The sequence below is a fragment of the Mobula hypostoma genome, chromosome 1, assembly GCF_963921235.1.
Source record: "Mobula hypostoma chromosome 1, sMobHyp1.1, whole genome shotgun sequence".
NCBI lineage: Eukaryota > Metazoa > Chordata > Chondrichthyes > Myliobatiformes > Myliobatidae > Mobula > Mobula hypostoma.
The window spans coordinates 23,452,543-23,471,146 of NC_086097.1; the positions used below are offsets into that span (position 1 = coordinate 23,452,543).

The following is an 18,604-nucleotide window of genomic DNA, read 5'->3' on the forward strand; positions in this document are numbered from 1 at the left end:
TGATAGGTTTCAATGAGAACCCCCTCTTCTTCTAAACTGCAGCAAGTACAAGCCTAGAGCCACCAAGCACTGCTCATACGTTAACAGAGTTTCGCTGAACACCTACGCTCTGTCCGCCAGAGAAAGCACGATCTCCCAGCGGCCACACATTTTAATTTCACGTCCCATTCCCATTCTGATATGTCTATCCAGGGCCTCCTCTACCGTAAAGATGAAGCCACACTCAGGTTGGAGGAACAACACCTTATATTCCGTCTGGGTAGCCTCCAACCTGATAGCATGAACATTAACTTCTCAAACTTCCGCTAATGCCCCACTTCCGCCCGTACCACATCCGTTATTTATTTATTTATATACACACATTCTTTTTCCCTCTCTCCTTTTTCTCCCTCTGTCCCTTTCACTATACCCCTTGCCCATCCTCTGGGCTCCCCCCGACTTTCTTTCTCCCTGAGCCTCCTGTCCCATGATCCTCTCATATCCCTTCTGCCAATCAACTGTCCAGCTCTTGGCTCCATCCCTCCCCCTCCTGTCTTCTCCTATCATTTTGGATCTCCCCCCCCCACTTTCAAATTGCTTACTAGCTCTTCTTTCAGTTAGTCCTGACGAAGAGCCTCGGCCAAAAATGGCGACTTTACCTCTTCCCAGAGATGCTGCCTGGCTTGCTGCGTTCACCAGCAACTTTTATGTGTGTTGCTCATACGTTAACACTTTAATTCCCCGGATCATTCTCGTGAACCTACTCTGGACCATCTACAATTCCAGCACATGCTTTCTCATTCACCCAAAACTGCTCACAATCCTCCAAAAGTGGTCTGAACTATGCCTTACAAAGACTTTGCATTGTATCTTTATTTTTATATTCTAGTGAAGAAAAGAAAGAGAAGCAAAATTAGACTGAGCAAGTGATTTTACCAATCTTGACATTAAGATTTATTAGTCAGGCATGTTGCACCCATCTGATGGTTTACCCCCAATTGTCATCAATATAGCTTAGCTGAAGCACAGTAAAGGATTGAGCAATGGTTTTTATCATTCTTTCTGTGATTCCTTCTGTTATTCTTCATGATCTCAGTTTTGGATAATTATTGCCACCTAGGTGTGAAAAAAATCTGTATGGCAGATTATTATATAAATAAAGAGTCATTAGGTACCTTCTGTACCTATAAAGTGGCCACTGAGTGTATTTTCGGGATCTTCTGTGATTGTAGCCTAAAAACGTAAAGGTTTGACGTGTTGTATGTTCAGAGTGCAGTGTTCTTCTGCACAGCACTATTGTAATGCATGGTTATTTGAGTTATTGTCTCCTTCCTCTCAGCTTGAACCAATCTGACCATTCTCCCCCGAACTCTCTCATTAACAAGGTGTTTCCAGCCACAGAACTGCCACTCACTCACTGAACGTTTTTTTTCTGGTTTGTTTGCACCATTCTCTGTAAACTCTAGAGATGGTTGTGCATTAAAATCCCAGGAGATCAGATTCTGAGAGACTCAAACCACCCCATGTGGCACCAACAATCATTCCACAAGTCAACGTCCTTTGGGTGATATTTCTTCCCCATTTTGATGTTTGGTCTGAACAACAACTGAACTCTTTGACCATATCTGCATGCTTTTATGCATGCAGATTGCTGCCACATTATTGGCTGATTAGATATTTGCGTTAACATGCAGGTGTACCTAATAAAGTGGTGACTAAATATCATCATAATGAAACATTTGGTATTCATCATTATATCCTCTATGATTAATTTAGCATACAACTTATTTACCCCATTATACAAGCCTTTATCTTCCAGAAACTGTTTTGTGCATATTTTCTTGAGAAAGAAGAAAAATGTTCATTACAATTTTAACACAAGTGCTTCTCGTCAATGATTTTCTTAAATTTTGCTCTCTCTAGCAATTACCAAGGTTAACCAGCAGATGGCGTTTGGCAGCTGTCAATATCCTGGGCTTCAATGGAGTACCAAGCCCACTGATTTTGAATTCACTCTATTCATGCTTTGCAGCAAGAAGGGATCATTACACAAAATGTATTGGGTGTTAGTATAAAACGAATGCTTGAAAGTTAATTCAAACCCACATACTAACAAATTTAAAAAATATGAAGTTCAGAGCAAGACTTTGGAGCAAGGAGGTGGTCTGGAAGAGGAGAGGAAAAGAGACAGAGCAACAGACACAAAATGATGGAGGAACTCAGTAGATCAAGCAGCATCTATAAAAATGACCATAATGGTGGAGGAACTCAGTAGATCAAGCAGCATCTATAGAAATGACCATATCTGCATCCCCAAAACATCCACTGTTTATTCATTTCCATCAATGCTGCATGACCTGTTGTGTTCCCCCTGCGTTTTGTGTGTGTGCTTTGGATTTCCAGCATCTGCAGATGTTCTTGTGTTTATAAAGAGAAACAGAACAGCAGTTATTCCTATCTCATCCACTCTTCAATGAAAACAGAAATGTAGCCTGTATGGAGACGCAACAGGTTAGTCTTCCAGGTTTCCTGCAAGGCATAGCATTTTTAACAGTACACTATCCTCATGGCATTGCGGTTCCTGAATCAGCACAGACTTTTGTGCTTATTGCTCAGTATGAGTCCAGTCAAACATTTGTTTTGAGAGCTTTAAGAGTTGGTCTAATCCAGTGGTAGGAGACGATAAGACATGGGAGCAGCATTCGCCCCATTGAGTCTGCTTTGCCGTTTGATTTATTATCCTTCTCAACCCCATTCTCCTGCCCCCATTAACTTTCGATATCCTAACTCATCAAGAACTCTGCTTTAAATATACCCAATGACTTGGCCTTCACGTGCCCATGGCAATGAATTCCACAGATTCAGAATCAGGTTTCAGATCACAAGCATATGTCATGAAATTTGTTAACTTTATAACAGCCGTACAATGAAATACATGGTAAATAGATATAGAGGGGAAAAAATGAGTTACATTAATAGCTGTGTCTTTTAAATAGTTAGGTTAAAATAAGTGGTGCAAAAAAATAAACAGAAATGAAAAAAGTAGTGAGGTGATCTTCATGGATTCAATATCTTTTGAGAAATCAGATGGCAGAGGGGAAGAAGCTATTCCTGAATCGCTGAGTGAGTGTCTTTAGGCTTCCGTACCTGATGGTAACAATGAGAAGAGGGCATGTCACTACCCAATCAAGCCACTAATAAGGCTGCTCTTCAGAGAATTTAGAGAAACTGGCCTGTTTATCCATTCTTTGCTCAGAATATCAACTCAGCAGTGTGACTCCGGTGTTTTTGTTGCTCAGTACACACGAACAATTAATCTGTCAAGTGTCCTGTTCTGTTATGGAGTGTTCACCTTCCATAACTCTCGTGTAACTCATTTGTACCAGTTTGGATGTTGGGAAAGTAAATTATGTTGTGAAGCCTTGAACTAATTTTTTGGTGAACCACGACACATTTTTTTTCACTCCAAGAAGCACGATTATACTTTGTTCAGGTGTGAGGTGAGATTCGCAATATATTCTGGCTTGAACTATAATTGCACAGCAAGACTATGCTCGCCTCTACACAATCAGTGTAAGCCTTCCCTTCTACACATCCCATTGCCCTCCACATGTCTATCTAAAAGTCTTTCAAATGTTTCTATTGGACCAGTGTCTACCACCTTCCCCAGCAGTGCATTTCAGGCACCCACCACTTTCTACGTAAAATTTTTTAAAAAAACACACACGTCTGACATCTCTAAATTTCCTCAATTCATTTTAAATGGATGTACCCTAGTAATGGCCACTGCCACCCTGTGAGAGAGTCTTCAGCCAGAGCGTGATGAATCTGTGGAATTTGTTGCCACTGGCGGCTGTGGAGGTCAAGTCACTGGGTATACCTAAGGTAGAGGTTGATAAATTCTTGATTAGTCAGGGCATGAAGAGATATGGGGAGAAGGTAGGAGACTGGGGCTGAGAGGAATAATAGATCAGCCATGATGAAGTGGTGGAGCAGACTTGGTAGGCCAAATGGCCTAATTCTGCTCCTATATCTTATGGTCTTATGAGAGAAAAGTGCTGGCTGTCCACTTTATCTGTGACACTCATGATTTTATGCACCTCTGTCAAGTCACTTTGCATCCTCTTTTGCTCCAAAGTGATAAGCCCTAGCTAGGTCAACCTATTCTCATATGACAAATAAGCTCTGGCAGAGAGCTCAACCAAAAGGGGCTTGGGTATAAGGTGTTGAAGGAAATCATTTTCACTCATGAATTGCTGGAGATCAGAAAGTTGCTGACTGAAAGGACAGGAAAGGCAAAAATAAATTCAGAAAGTTCTTGAGTGAGCAATGATTGTTTTCAACCTATTGTATTTAGCAAGTGACTTTTAAAGTAAGATTATATGCTGCCATGCATGTTAAGTGATGCACTTTGTGAGGGAGGCTCTTCTCAAGGAGGAAAGGCAAGTCACAGGAAGAGCCAGAGATCCTAGAAGATGGAAAAGGAGGATTATTCACAACAGACACAAAATGTTGGAGGAACTCAGCAAGACAAGCAGCATCAGTGGAAAGGGAATAAGCAATAAAGGTTTCAGGCCGAGACCTTCATCAAGACTTGGTCTGAAGTGTCGATCATTTATTCCTCTCCATGCCAATGCTGCCTGACCTGCTGAGTTCCTCCAGTGATGTGTGTGTGTGTCTTGCTCTGGGTTTCCAGCATCTGCAGAATTTCTTGTGTTTGTAATTAGTCAATATATCTCTTTTGCAGCTATTGTGCCAGAATGGGATTCGAACGACAGATACTGTAATCCATGTGTTGTTCACCCACTTTTTGCCATTTGCACAATTTGTTCCTTTTCTCACGCATTTGCTGGTTGATGTTTTCTTGAACAGGCTCCATGGTGTTTCTTTGTTTCGTGGCTGCCTGTGGGAGGACGGACCTCAGAGTTGCATTCTGTACACATACTTTGATAATAAATGTACTTTGAATCTTTGATCCATGATCTATAGTTTTCCAGTAGCATAATACATTTCAATGATTCTATTTGTCATCTGTATGTTTGCAATTCACAATCTCAGTTCTGTTGAGCAATTCATTAAAATGAGCTTGGTGCAATAGACAGTGGTTTATTTTCCCTATCCTAAAGCTGCTATTGACCGGTTTTGGAATTCTGCTCTTGCTGACTTTTTGGGTTGTTTTCTGCAATGACAGACCAAGTGAGAATTTATTCCTGGCCTGAGTAAATTCGCAACGTTCAGCTGATGATAAGCTGCCATAGATTGATAATAAAGTACACTGTAAAATGTCAGGTGGTAACTGAGCAAAAATAGCTGTTCACTCTGATTAATATGTTCTGAGAGGATAGGAAATTTATTAGATCTGTATCATAGAGTCATAGAGCTCCACAACACAGAAACTGTCCCTTTTGCCCACCCACTCAGTGCCAACCTGTTGCTCTCCGTAGTTCCATCAACCCACACATGGACAATCATCATGCCTCTCTCATCCAAGTACTTGTCCAAACTTCTCTTAAGTGTTGAAATTGAATCCACATTCATCAATTCTGTTCACAGTTTGCTCCACCCTCGCACCACCTTCTGAGAAAAGAGGTTCCTGCTCGATTTTCCTTTAAGTATTTCACCTTTCATCCTTAACCTATGATCTCTAGCTCTAGACTCACCCAACGTCAGTGGAAAAAGCCTGTTTGCATTTACTCTATCTATAGCTCTCTTAATTTTATATACCTCTATCAAATCTCCTCTCATTCTCCCACACTTCAGGGAATGAAGTTCTAACTTATTCAGGCTTTCCTTAGGATGTAGATCCTCAGATCCCGGCAAAATCCTTGTAATTTTTCTCTGTAGCCTTTCAGTCATCAGGTTCAAGCTTGTCATTCAACCATATGTGAATAGCCATGAATACAGCCAAACAAAACAGTGTTGCTCCAAGACCAAGGTGCAAAGCACTGTACCAACAATCACACACAGTCCAAGGCATCATTCTTATTGATATATTTTTCCTGTAGGTAGGTGTAACTGCACACAATAATACCCTCCAATCTGATGGCATGAATATCGATTTATTTTTCCCAGTAAACAAATTCCACCTCCCCCCCACCGCTCCTCCTCTGTTACTCTGACCTTTTACTACTTCTCGCCTGCCTATCACTTCCCCTGGGTCACCACCTCCTTCCCATTCTCCTGTGGTCCGCTCCTATCAGATTCATTTTTCTCCAGCCGTTGACCTTTCTCACCCAGCTGGCCTGACCTATCACCTGTCAGCTAGCCTCTTTGCCTTCACCCCACTTTTTTATTCTGGCAACTTCCCCCTTCCTTCTCAGTGCTGGAGAAGAGTCTCAGCCTGAAATGTCAACCGTCCATTCATTTCCATAGTTGCTGCCTGATCTGCTGAGTTCCTCCAGCATTCTGGGTACGTGCCTAGAAATAACATACGTGGTACTCTGCAAGAACTCAGCGGATTAGACGGCGTCTATGGCGAAGAATAAACAGTCGATGTTTCAGGGTGAGACCCTTCAACAGGCCTGTTCACTTCATGCAGTTTTGGTCACCTGCCTACAGGAATACCTTGATAGCCAGTGCAAGCACAGCATCTATGTGGCTGTTAGGGTATTGCCATGGGATGTGGGAATGAAATGTGAGCTATCCAAAATCACTGACTAGATGTCTTAAATGTAGGTCAAATGCTTGGCGACCACACACGGCTGGAATTCCACAACATTGAGACTGGGATAATGACTGAGCGACGCTTCATCTCTGTGGCTCCATCCAGTTTCATTGGGCACCTCCAGAGCTTGATGTTCAATGGAATGATGTACATTGACCTGTGCAAAAATGGGGACATTGAATACTGCGAAATCAACGCCAGGTTCGGCATGAGATCCATCATCGCAGATCCCGTCACTTTCAAAACCAAGAACAGCTATTTGACCCTGGCCACTCTCCACGCATACACGTCCATGCATCTCTTCTTCCAGTTCAAGACTACTTCTCCCGATGGATTCATCCTCTTCAACAGCGGAGATGGCAATGACTTCATTGCAGTGGAATTAGTCAAAGGGTAAGGTGGATCTGAAAATCAAAATCCATTGGTTTTTCTCTTCATCAGTTCTGATGAAGTGTCCTGGACTTGAAAAATTAATTGTGTCTTTTTCCACAGATGCCTGACCTGCTGAGTTTTTCACCATCCTGTGTTTTTTAATCTTTTGATTGCCAAAAATCTTTCTCAGATGTCGGGTAGAGGAATCTGAGATTCTTCAGAAAATAAACTTTTTTTTCCTTCTCTTTTTTTTTTGTATTTGCACAATTTATTGTTTTTTTTTGCACGTTGAGTATTGTCCGTCCGGTTGGGTGTGGTCTTTCATTGATTTTATTGTGTTTCTTGTATTTATTGTGATTGCCCACAAGAAAATAAATCTCAGGTTAGTGTATGGTGACACATATATACTTCAATAATAAATTTATTTTGAACTTGGAAATTAGCACAGCATTGTGGCAGACCCGTGAATAGGCAAGGCGATAGACCATGTGCAGGCAGATGGGGTGTGTTAGATTTGTATCATGGACAGTGCAGATATGCACAGAATGACCTGTCCCTGTGCTGTAGAGTACAATGTTCTTCAAATGAAATCCCATTTGAAATTGGTGATCCTTGCAATATGCAGCCTTGTGTAAATGCTGAGGATTTTATTTGGATTTGACTAGAGTCCAGCTTTGGAGCAAGCAGACAGATTCAGCATTCCAGATCTCTCTATAATTCCGGAAGTTAAGCATTTGAGAGTGTGTGTGTGTGTGTGTGTGTGGAACTCCAGGGCTGATTGCCAATCAAACAAGTGAATCTCTAATATGACTATGAGCATCATAGGAAGTCATTCCTGCCTGTGGCCATCAAACTTTACAACTCCTCCCTTGGAGGGTTAGACACCCTGAGTCAATAGGCTGGTCCTGGACTTATTTCCTGGCATAATTTACATATTACTATTTAATTATTTATGGTTTTATTACTATTTAATTATTTATGGTGCAACTGTAACAAAAACCAATTTCCCCCGGGATCAATGAAGTATGACTATGACTATGATGAAAAGCCAGCAAATTTCTGCCATTCCCTCCAAAATTGGGGATCACACACAAATCATATCTACTTGAACAAGGTGGCAGCAGTGCCTCCAGAGCAGAAGTTCCCAACCTTTTTTATGCCATGTTGTCAGGTTGGGAGCCCCTGCTCTAGAGAGTTAATAAGAAGAGGGATCAGAAAATGATGGAATGCTCAACAAATCAGGCTGCAGCTACAGAGAGGGAAGGAGAACTGATGCATTATGTTCAGTGACCTTCGTTTGAATTTGATTACCTGCAGTTTCTTGCTGGTTGAAAGTAAACAAAGGATGGGGGATGATCGTCACTTTCAAGGACTCTTCATCTCACGTTATTGATATTTATTGCTTATTGATTTATTATTGTTATTTTATTTTTCTCTTTATTTGCACAGTCTATTTTTTTGCACATTAGTTGTTTGGACATTTTGTTTGCAGTTTTTCATTGATTCTGTCATGTTTCTTAGTTATTTACTGTGGATGCCCACAAGAAAATGAATATCAGTATTAACAAAGTGCATATATGGTGACATATATGTACTTAGACAGTAAACTTACTTTGAACAAAGAGCAGTGGGTGCTGGATATCTGAAATAAAAGCAGAAAATGGTGGAAGTACTTAGCAGGTCGGGTAGCATTTGTGGACCGTAGAACAGTCAATAGAACATAAGACATTACAGCAGAGTACAGACCCTTCGGCTCATGATGTTGTGCAGATGTTTTCACCTACGCTAAGATCAATATCAATCTAACACTTCCCTCCTACGTAGCCCTCCATTTTTCTATCATCCAGGTGCCTATCTCAGAGTTTCTTAAATGGCCCTAATGTATCCTGCCTCTGTCACCACCCCTGGCAGAGCGTTCCACACAGCCACCACTCTCTGTGTGAAGAACTTCATGTTTCCTTTAGGTCAAAGACCTAAATTAAGAGTGAGCAGTTAATAAGTGTTCAAGCCTATTTTCAATTTTTTTTGTTTTAATTACAGGAAGTGTACAGTGTTACTGTTAAAACCGTTCATCACATTTTTTGACCTACCCTCAGCTTTGCTGATAAGTATTTTTCAATAATTCAGACATATAATAAATCAGACATTAAAATAATTCAGAAATATTTGGAAAATAATTTTGATGAAATAGTACAGTTTTCTCAAGACATATCCATAGCTTCACAGTTTAATTGTTTGAAACTGTACATTCACTGTTATCTTCAGAGACTTTTTAAGTTCAAATTCAAGTTTATTGTCATTGAACTGTATACAGCCATATGAAACAGCATTCCTCCAGACCGAAGTGTACAACACAGTACATATAACTCACACACAACACATAAAATAATATTACCACAAATATATTAATAAATTATGAAATGTGTTCCAGGAGATTGACAATTAGCGTAAGATGCATTTATGACACAAATTAAAAAGTCAACAGTACAACACAATTGGTGCTTCATATGTGATGAGACCTGGGTGGTGGCAGGTAGTCTCATGGCCTGGGGGCAGAAACTGTTTCCCATCCTAGCAGTCCTTGTCCTAATGCCGTGGTACCTCCTGCCTCATGGTAAAGGGGCAAAAAGATTGTTGGACAATTGGAGGGACCATTGTGAGTGCTAAGGGCCCTGCGCACACAGCGCTCCTGGTAAATAGCTTGGATATGTGGAAGGGGGAACCCAATGATCCTTTCAGCAGTCCTTGAAATTCTTTGTAGGGACTTGTGGTTTGTTGCCTTGAAAATTCCGTACTAGGTGATGATGCAGCTGGTCAGGACACTCTCAATGGTGCTCCTGCAAAAAATTGGTTAGAATAGGGTGGGGGCGGGCTGGTGAGCTTAGCTCACCTCAGTCTCCTCAGGAAATAGAGATGCTTTCTTGACTAAAGGGGTGGTGTTAAGTGTCTAGGTGAGATCATCCATTATGTGCACATCCAGAAACATGGTGCTCTTCATCTTTTCATTGGTTAAGGCTGTCTGCAGACTTTGCCTTTGTTTCAACTTGGTGAATCATTCTTCTGCAGATATATCCATTACGTGTTTGATCTGGGAAATGGACCCAATGTTATCAAGGGAAACTCTGAGAAGGCCTTGAGTGACAATCAGTGGCATAATGTCGTGATCACCAGGGACAACAGCAACACTCACACACTGAAGGTGGATGCTAAATCTGTGACTCAAATCATCAATGGTGCCAAGAACCTTGATCTCAAAGGTGAGTTCTTCATCCATTTTACTTCAACGATACCTTAGAAGACATTGACATAGTTTCTGTTGCACATCATGAAGGTGAGACACACTCCACTGAGCAACATGTGTCAAATAAAGGCTTAAAAGATCAGAAACAAACTGCTTTGACTTTACCAAGTGGCAGAATCACAGTCCGAATCAAGTTTATTATCACTGGCATACAGTACTTCGCTAAAGTCTTAAGCACATACTGTATATAGAGCTAGGGTGCCTAAGACTTTTGTATAGTTCTGTAGTAATTTTATGTATTGCACTGTGCTGCTGCCACAAAAAAAAACATTTTATGATTTACGTCAGTGATAACCCTGATATGGGTCTCGATTGTGGACTGAGCGTGGGAAAGGGGCAGGAAGAGGGGAAGGAGTGGAAAGAACCAGAGAGATGTTCTGTAATGATCAATAAGATAATTGTTTGGGATCAAATTACCTTGCCTGATGTCTCAGGGCTGGGTGTGTCTGCAGCCGTGCTACTTCCCACCCCTGCCACCTGTCCCACACCCCTCCCGTGGCACTCCACCTCACCATTCCCAACATCCTTTGCTCCCGCCTAATATACAAACACATTGTCTGCTCCACGTTGACAAATACAGTACTGAGCAAAAGTCTGAGGCACCTAGCTATATATTGAATTGAATTGACTTTATCTCTTTCATCCTTCACATACATGAGTAAAAATCTTTACGTTACATCTCATCTGAATGTGCAATCAGAGTAATTTATAATAAATAGAACAGTCAATGTAACAGAGTACACTCAAATCAGTCTGATGACCTGGTGGAAGAAGCTGTCTCGGAGCCTGTTGGTCCTGGCTTTTATGCTGCAGTACCATTTCCCAGATGGTAGCAGCTGGAATAGACTGTGGCTGGGGTGACTCAGGTCCCCAATGATCCTACAGGCCCTTTTTACACACTTATCTTTGTAGATGTCCTGAATCATGGGAAGTTCACAACTTCAGATGCGCTGGGCTGTCCACATTACTCTCTGCAGAATCCTGCGATTAGAGGAGGTACAGTTCCCGTACCAGGCAGTGATGCAGCCAGTCAGGATGCTCTCAATTGTGCCCCTGTAGAAAGTAGTTAGGATTTGGGGGCCCATACCAAACTTCTTCAACCGTCTGAGGTGAAAGAGGTGCTGTTGTGCCTTTTTCACCACACAGCTGGTGTGTACGTCCTCGGTGATGTGAATGCCGAGGAACTTGAAGCTGTTCACCCTCTCAACCCCAGATCCATTGATGTCAATAGGGGTTAGCCCATCTCCATTCCTCCTGTAATCCACAACCAGCTCCTTTGTTTTTGCAACATCGAGGGAGAGGTTGTGTTCTTGACACCACTGTGTCAGAGAGGTGACTTCCTCCCTTAGGCCACCTTGTTATTGTTTGAGATAAAGCCAATCAATATAGTGTCATCAGCAAATTTAATTAGCAGATTAGAGCTGTGGGTGGTGATACAGTCATGGGTATACAAAGAGTAAAGGAAGGGACTCTGTACACAGCCCTGAGGGGCTCCTGTATTGAGAGTCAGAGGGTTGGAGGTGAGGGAGCCCACTCTTACCACCTGCTGGCGATCTGACAGGAAGTCCAAGATCCAGCTGCGCAAGGCAGGGTCAAAGCTGAGGTCTGTGAGCTTCTTGTTGATCCTGGATGGAACTACGGTGTTGAACTGTAGTCCAACAACAGCATTCTCACATAACCATCCTTCTTCTCTAGATTCATAAGAACAGTATGTAGAGCAGTGGCTATTGCATCGTCTGTCAATCAATGGTGTCGGTAGGCAAATTGCAGTTCGTGCCTAAGACTTTTACACTGTATTGTATGTTGTGAAATTTGTTTTACATCCAATACATATGAAAATATTAATACAAATTACAATAAATGAATACATTTTGGTTGGGTGGGACTACAACCAGAGGTCATGGGCTAAGAATGAAAGGTAAAGAGTTTAAGAGGAACATGAGGGGTAACGTCTTCAGTCAATGGGTCATGAGAGTGTGGAATACAGCACAGGAACAGGCCATTCGGCCCACAATGTTGTGCTGAAGCAGCTAAAATGCTTCCTACACAACGTCAATATCCCTCCATCTTCCTCGCACCCATGTGCCGATCCAAATCTCTCTTAAAATCACCATACCAGGCAGCGCATTCCAGTCATCCACGACTCTCTGAGTAAAACACTTACCCCTCACATCTCTTTTGAACCTATCCCCCCTCACCTTCACTGCGTACCTCCAGTACTAGACATTCAAGCAGTGCAAAAAGAGAACAAAATAGGAAGGTAGTGTTTATGGGTTCATGGATGGTCCAGTCATCTGATGGCAGAGGGAAAGAAGCTGTTGTTAATACATTGAGTGTGTGTCTTCAAGCTCCTGCACTTCCTCCCTGATGGTAGTAACGAGAAGAGGGCAGGTCTTGGATGGTGAATGTCTTTGAAGATGGATGCTGCTCTCATGAACTATCACCTTTTGAAGGTGCTCTCGATTGTGCAGAGCGTAATGCCCATGATGGTGCTGGCAGAGTTTGCAGCCTTTTGCAGCTTTTTCCAATCCTGTGCATTGGTTCCTCTTTTCCAGACGGTAATTCACCCAGTCAGAGTGCACCTGTAGATGGGCACACGGATGTGCAGAAAATGGAAGGATATGGACATTATGCAGACAGAAAAGGGTGGAGGAGCAACACCTCATATTCTGTTTCAGTAGTCTCCAACCTGATGGCATGAATATTGATTTTGCCTTCCAGTGAAAAGTTCTGTCCCTCCCCCTTCCCTCTTCTCCTGTTCCCCATTATAGCCTTTACTTATCCTTAGCAACCTATCACTTCCTCCTAGGTCCCCTCTTCCTCTCCTTTCTCCTATGATCCACTTTCCTGTCCTATCAGAATCATTCTTCTTTAGCTCTTTACCTGTCGCACCCACCTGGCTTCCCCTATCAGCTTCCAGCTAGCCTCATTCCCCTCCCCCTACCTTTTATTCTATTGTCTTCCCCCTTTCTTTCCAGTCCTGATGAAGGGTCTCAGCTGAAAGATCGACTGTCTATTCGTTTCCATAGATTCTGCCTAACTTGCTGAGTTCATCCAGCTTTTTATGTGTGTTGCTCTGGATTTCCAGCAACTGCAGATTGTCTTGTGTTTAAGAAAAAATTAGTTTATTTGATTACTAGTTTAGCACGTGGCCAAGTGGTTAAGGCATTGGACTAGCTACCTGAAGGTCGTGAGTTCGAGCCCCAGCCGAGGCAACGTGTTGTGTCCTTGAGCAAGTCACTTAATCACACATTGCTCTGCGACGACACTAGTGCCAAGCTGCATCAGCCCTAGTGTCCTTCCCTTGGACAAAATTGATGTCGTGGAGAGGGGAGACTTGCAGCACAGGCAACTGCTGGTCTTCCATACAACCTTGCCAGGCCTGCGCCCTGGAGAGTGAAAACTTTCCAGGCACAGATCCATGGTCTCGCAAGACTAATGGATGCCTTTACTTTATTACTTTAATTAGTTTGGCAACAAAATGTAGGATGAAGGGCCTGTTCCTTTACTGTTGCTCTATGCTCTAGATGTTCTGCAGCAGCTGCACATTTCAAGCAAAGTGGAGTATGTTCCATTATGTTTCTGACATGCGTTCATTTTCCCATAGCTTTGATAACAAGTTCTGCTGAAGTAACTCTTGGAGGCTGGTTTAGTTTTGACGATAGATAGCTTTCTGTTTGTTCTGTTGTGCCCCATCCATATCTCCAAAATACTGGCTTACCAAATTGCTGAAGAGTTGTCTTTGTCAAAAGGAAGACGTCATCTTTAGCCCCTATGCTATAGGTGTGTGGAAGTGGTTGGGAGAAGAGAGTGCAGCGATCCGATATGCCTTGCACATGGATATTATCCTGTGATTTCTTGTGCAGGCATTCTGGACTCATTCCATCAAACTGCATGGCACTGATATTAAAATGATGCAAGTATGATATACCAGGATTTTCTGAAATTGGTTACTTCAGAATGGGAAAGATGCAAAGTTAATTGACATAAAAACCAGGAAGACATGGATGTCCTGCTGATAACATAGAGCAAAACTTAGCACACACATTTTAAATTAGGCTGTGCTTCAAAACACTGTAGAACACAACGGGGATGCTTGCTTTGAAGATTATCGCATTGCAGCAGAGCTTCAGTCTTTTTTTTGGTTGTTGTCTTTGTCTTACCAGGTGTTCTATACATCGCTGGGCTGGCCCAAGGCATGTACAGCAATCTGCCAAAACTTGTTGCCTCCAGAGATGGGTTTCAGGGTTGCTTGGCATCTGTGGACCTCAATGGAAGGCTCCCGGACCTGATTCACGATGCGCTACATCGCAGTGGTCAAATTGAACGTGGATGTGAAGGTACACCATTTTGCAACTCTAGTTCAGGCTTCCGTTTCAACTCGAACAGTAGCACAAACCCACACCTATGCATCCATCCATCTGAGAGAATTTCACTCTGGTTTATTGTCATCACATTGTCTTTCATTGTAATAATTTGTTCACCACTGGATCTGTCCATTTAATCAGTTTAAGCACCAATACCAAACTGTAAATCTCATTAGATTTTGTATGTAACACACTTGATAGGGCTCTTTTAATTTTGGAGATGCTTGTGTACATTGTAAATGAGTAAATATATTTATCAGAAACTCAAATCTTGCCTTTTTGATTTTATTTCTTCAACAAACATTTATTTTGCTCCCACAATTCAAGATTTCAAGCATGATGGTGGTCTGTTAATTGGAAGTTGTCGGCAATAACTGAGATGCCTGAAGTGTGTGGATCTGCAAATTGCCACTTGAGCTGGATAAATTGGGGAGGGGTAACTAATTGGTTAGAGTTATATTCATAGCGAAGTACAGCACAGAAGCAGACCCTTTGGCCCATCTAGTCCATGCTGAAACAATTTAAACTGCAACTCTGAGGGACCTGCACCAGGACCATGGCTGTCTATATCCCTACTGTCCATGTATCTATCTAAACTTCTCTTAAACATTGAAATCGAGCTCGCTTGGATCACTTGTGCTGGCAGATCTTCCCACACTCTTATGACTCTCTGAGTGAAGAAGTTCCCTCTCATGTTCCCATAAAATCTTGCCTGACAAATCTGTTGGAATTCTTTGAAGAAGTAACAAACAGATTAGACAAAGGAGAATTGGTTGATGTTGTGTACTTGGATTTTTAGAAGGCCTTTTCAGAAGGTGCCACACATGAGACTACATAACAAGCTACGAGCCACTGGTATTACAGGAAAGATTCTAGCAGGGATAAAGCAGTGGCTGACTGGCAGGAGGCAAAGAGTGGGAATAAAGAGAGCCTTTTCTGACTGGCTTACCGGTGACTAGTGGTGTTCCACAGGGGTCTGTGTTGGGACCAATTCTTTTTACATTTTAAATCAATGATTTAGATGATGGAATTGATGACTCTGTTGCAAAGTTTGCAGATGATATGAAGATAGGTGTAGGGGCAGGTAGTTTTGAGGAAGTAGAGAGCCTACAAAAGGACTTAGACGGATTAGAAGGATGGGCAAAGAAATGGCAGATGGAATACAATGTTGGGAAGTGTACAGTCATGCACTTTGGTAGAAGAAATGAGAGGGTTGACTATTTTCTAAATGGAGACAAAATACAAAAAAGCTGAGGTGCAAGGGGGCTTGGGAGTCCTTCTGCAGGATTCCCTAAAGGTTAATTTGCAGGTTGAGTCTGTGGTGAGGAAGGTGAACTGCAATGTTAGTGTTCTTTTCAAAAGGACTAGACTACGAAGGACTACATAAAAAAAAAAACAAGGAAAGGGCATATAAGTTAGCAAAACTAAGTGGGAAGTTGGGTGATGGGAAGCTTTTAAAATCCACTAAAAGGCAAAAAGAAAGCTGTAAGGGCAAGGATGAAATATGAGATAACGGAAGATTTTTCAGTTATATAAAGAGTAAAGGTGAGGTGAGAGTTGATATTCGACCACTGAAAAATTATGCTGGTGAGGTAGTAATGGAGGACAAAAAAATGGCAGATGAACTTAATGGTTTTTACATTTGACTTCACTGTGGAAGACACCAGCAGTGTGCCAAAAGTCTGTGAGTGTCAGGAAACAGGAGTGAGTGCCATTGCTATTACAAAGGAAAACGTGCTAGGCAAACTCAAAGGTCTTAAGGTAGATAAGTCACTTGGGCCAGATTGACTACATCCCAGAGTCCTGAGAGAGTTTGCTGAAGAGATAATGGATGCATTGGTTATGGTCCTTCAAGAATCACTTGATTCTGGCATGGTCCCAGAGGACTGGAAGATTGCAAATGTCACTTCACTCTTTAAGAAGGGAGGAAGGCAAAAGAAATGAAATTATAGGCCAGTTAGCCTAACCTCAGTGATGGGAAAGTATTGGAGTCTGTTATTGAGGATGAAGTTTCGAGGTACCTGGAGATTAATGATAAAATAAGTCAAAGTCAGCATGGTTTCTGTAAGGGGAAATCTTGCCTGACAAATCTGTTAGAGTTCTTTGAGGAAGTAACAAGCAGGGTGGACAAAGGAGAGGCAGCCGGTGTCATTTACTTGGATTTTCAGAAGGCATTTGATAAGGTGCCGTACAGGAGGCTGCTTAACAGGATAAAATCCTGTGGCATTACAGGAAAGGTACTGGCATGCATAGTGGAATGGCTGACAGGCAGGAGGCAGTGAGTGGCAATAAAAGGGTGTTTCTCTGGTTGGCTGCTGGTGACTAGTGGTGTTCCTCAGGGTCAGTATTGGGACTGCTACTTTTCACATTGTTTGTCAATGATTGTGATAATAGAATTGATGACTTTGTGGCAAAGTTTGCAGATGATACGAAAATAGGTGGAGAGGTAGGTAGTGCTGAGGAAGCAATGTGATTGCAACAGGACTTGGACAAATTGGAAGAATGGGCTAAAAAGTGGCAAAAAAGAAATAAAAGTGACAGATGGAATACAATGTTGGGAAATGTATGACAGTGCATTTTGGTAAAAGGAACAGTAGAGCGCACTATTATCTAACTAGGGAGAAGTTTCAATCATCAAAGGTGCAGAGGGACTTAGGAGTCCTCAGGCCAGACTCCCAGAAGGTTAATTTACAGGTTGAGTCTGTGGTAAAGAAAGCAAATGCAATGTTGCCATTTATTTCAAGGTGAATAGAATATATAAACAAGGCGATAATACTGTGGCTTTGTAAGATACTAGTCAGGCCACACTTGGAGTATTGTCAACAGTCTTGGTCCTTGTATCTCAGAAAGGATGTATTGTTATTGGAGATAGTCCAGAGGAGGTTCACTATGATCATTCTGGGAATGAAGGGGTTAACATAAGAGGTGTGTTTGACAGCTTTCGATCTGTACTCACTTGAATTTAGAAGAATGCAGGGGATCTCAGTGAAACCTACCGAATGTTGAAAGGACTAGGCTGAGTGAATGTGGAGAGGATGTTTCCTATGACAGGGGCTATCCAGAACTGGAGGACACAGCCTCAAGATCAAGGGGCAAATTTTTAGAACAGAGGTAAGAAGAAATTTCTATAGCCAGAGTAATGAATCTGTGGAATGCTCTGTCACAGACTGTGGTAGAGGCCAAGTCTGTGGGTATATTTAAGGTGAAAGTTGATCGTTTCTTTATCGATCCAGGATCAGCTGTGATGGAATGGTGGAGCAGACTTGATGGGCTGAATGGCTTAATTCTGCTCCTATGTCTTGTGCTCTTATAAAAGCAAGGATATAATGTTGAAACTTTATGAAGCACTAGGGAGCCATCACTTGGAGTATTTTGAGCAGGCTTGGGCCCCTATCTTAGAAAGGATGTGCTGAAACTGGAGAGGGTTCAAAGGAGGTTCACAACAATGATTCCAAGATTGAATGATCTTGATAGAGTGTATGTGCGAAGGATGTTTCCTATAGTGGTAGAGTCTAAGACCAGAAGACACAGACCCAGAATAGGGGTGTCCTTTTAGAACGGAGATGAGGAAGAATTTCTTTAGCCAGAGAGTGGTGAAGTTGTGGTATTTGGTGCCATGATGAAAGGGCAGAGCAGACTCGATGGGCTAAATGGCCTAATTCTGCTCCTATATCTTATGGTCTTGTAGTCTTAAACTTCTCGCCCTTTAACCATGACCTCTAATTATAATCCCACTATACCTTAGTGGAAAAAGCCTGCTTGCATTTACCCCATGTGTACCGCTCATAATTTTGTATACCTCTATCAAATCTCCTCTCAGTCTTCCACGTTCTAAAGAGTACAGTCCTAACATAATCAATCTTTCCTTGTAAATCAGGAACAGCAACATCCTTGTAAATTTTCTCTGCACTTTTTCAATCT

General features: G+C 42.1%; 1 protein-coding gene across 24 annotated transcripts in view; it reads left to right on the forward strand.

Annotated features, from left to right (window-relative positions):
• Window positions 1-18,604, forward strand: part of nrxn3a (neurexin 3a) — a 2,332,164-nt gene that overhangs the window by 1,008,221 nt on the left and 1,305,339 nt on the right. For all 24 annotated transcript variants that reach the window (XR_010017469.1, XR_010017470.1, XR_010017471.1 and 21 more), the window contains 3 exons: window positions 6,655-7,036; window positions 10,082-10,272; window positions 14,483-14,656. Coding sequence is in view for 19 of the 24 variants with exons in the window: in XM_063044591.1 (XP_062900661.1) it covers window positions 6,655-7,036; window positions 10,082-10,272; window positions 14,483-14,656 (747 nt within the window). In the remaining 5 variants the exon portion in view is untranslated. The remainder of the gene's footprint in view (window positions 1-6,654; window positions 7,037-10,081; window positions 10,273-14,482; window positions 14,657-18,604) is intronic.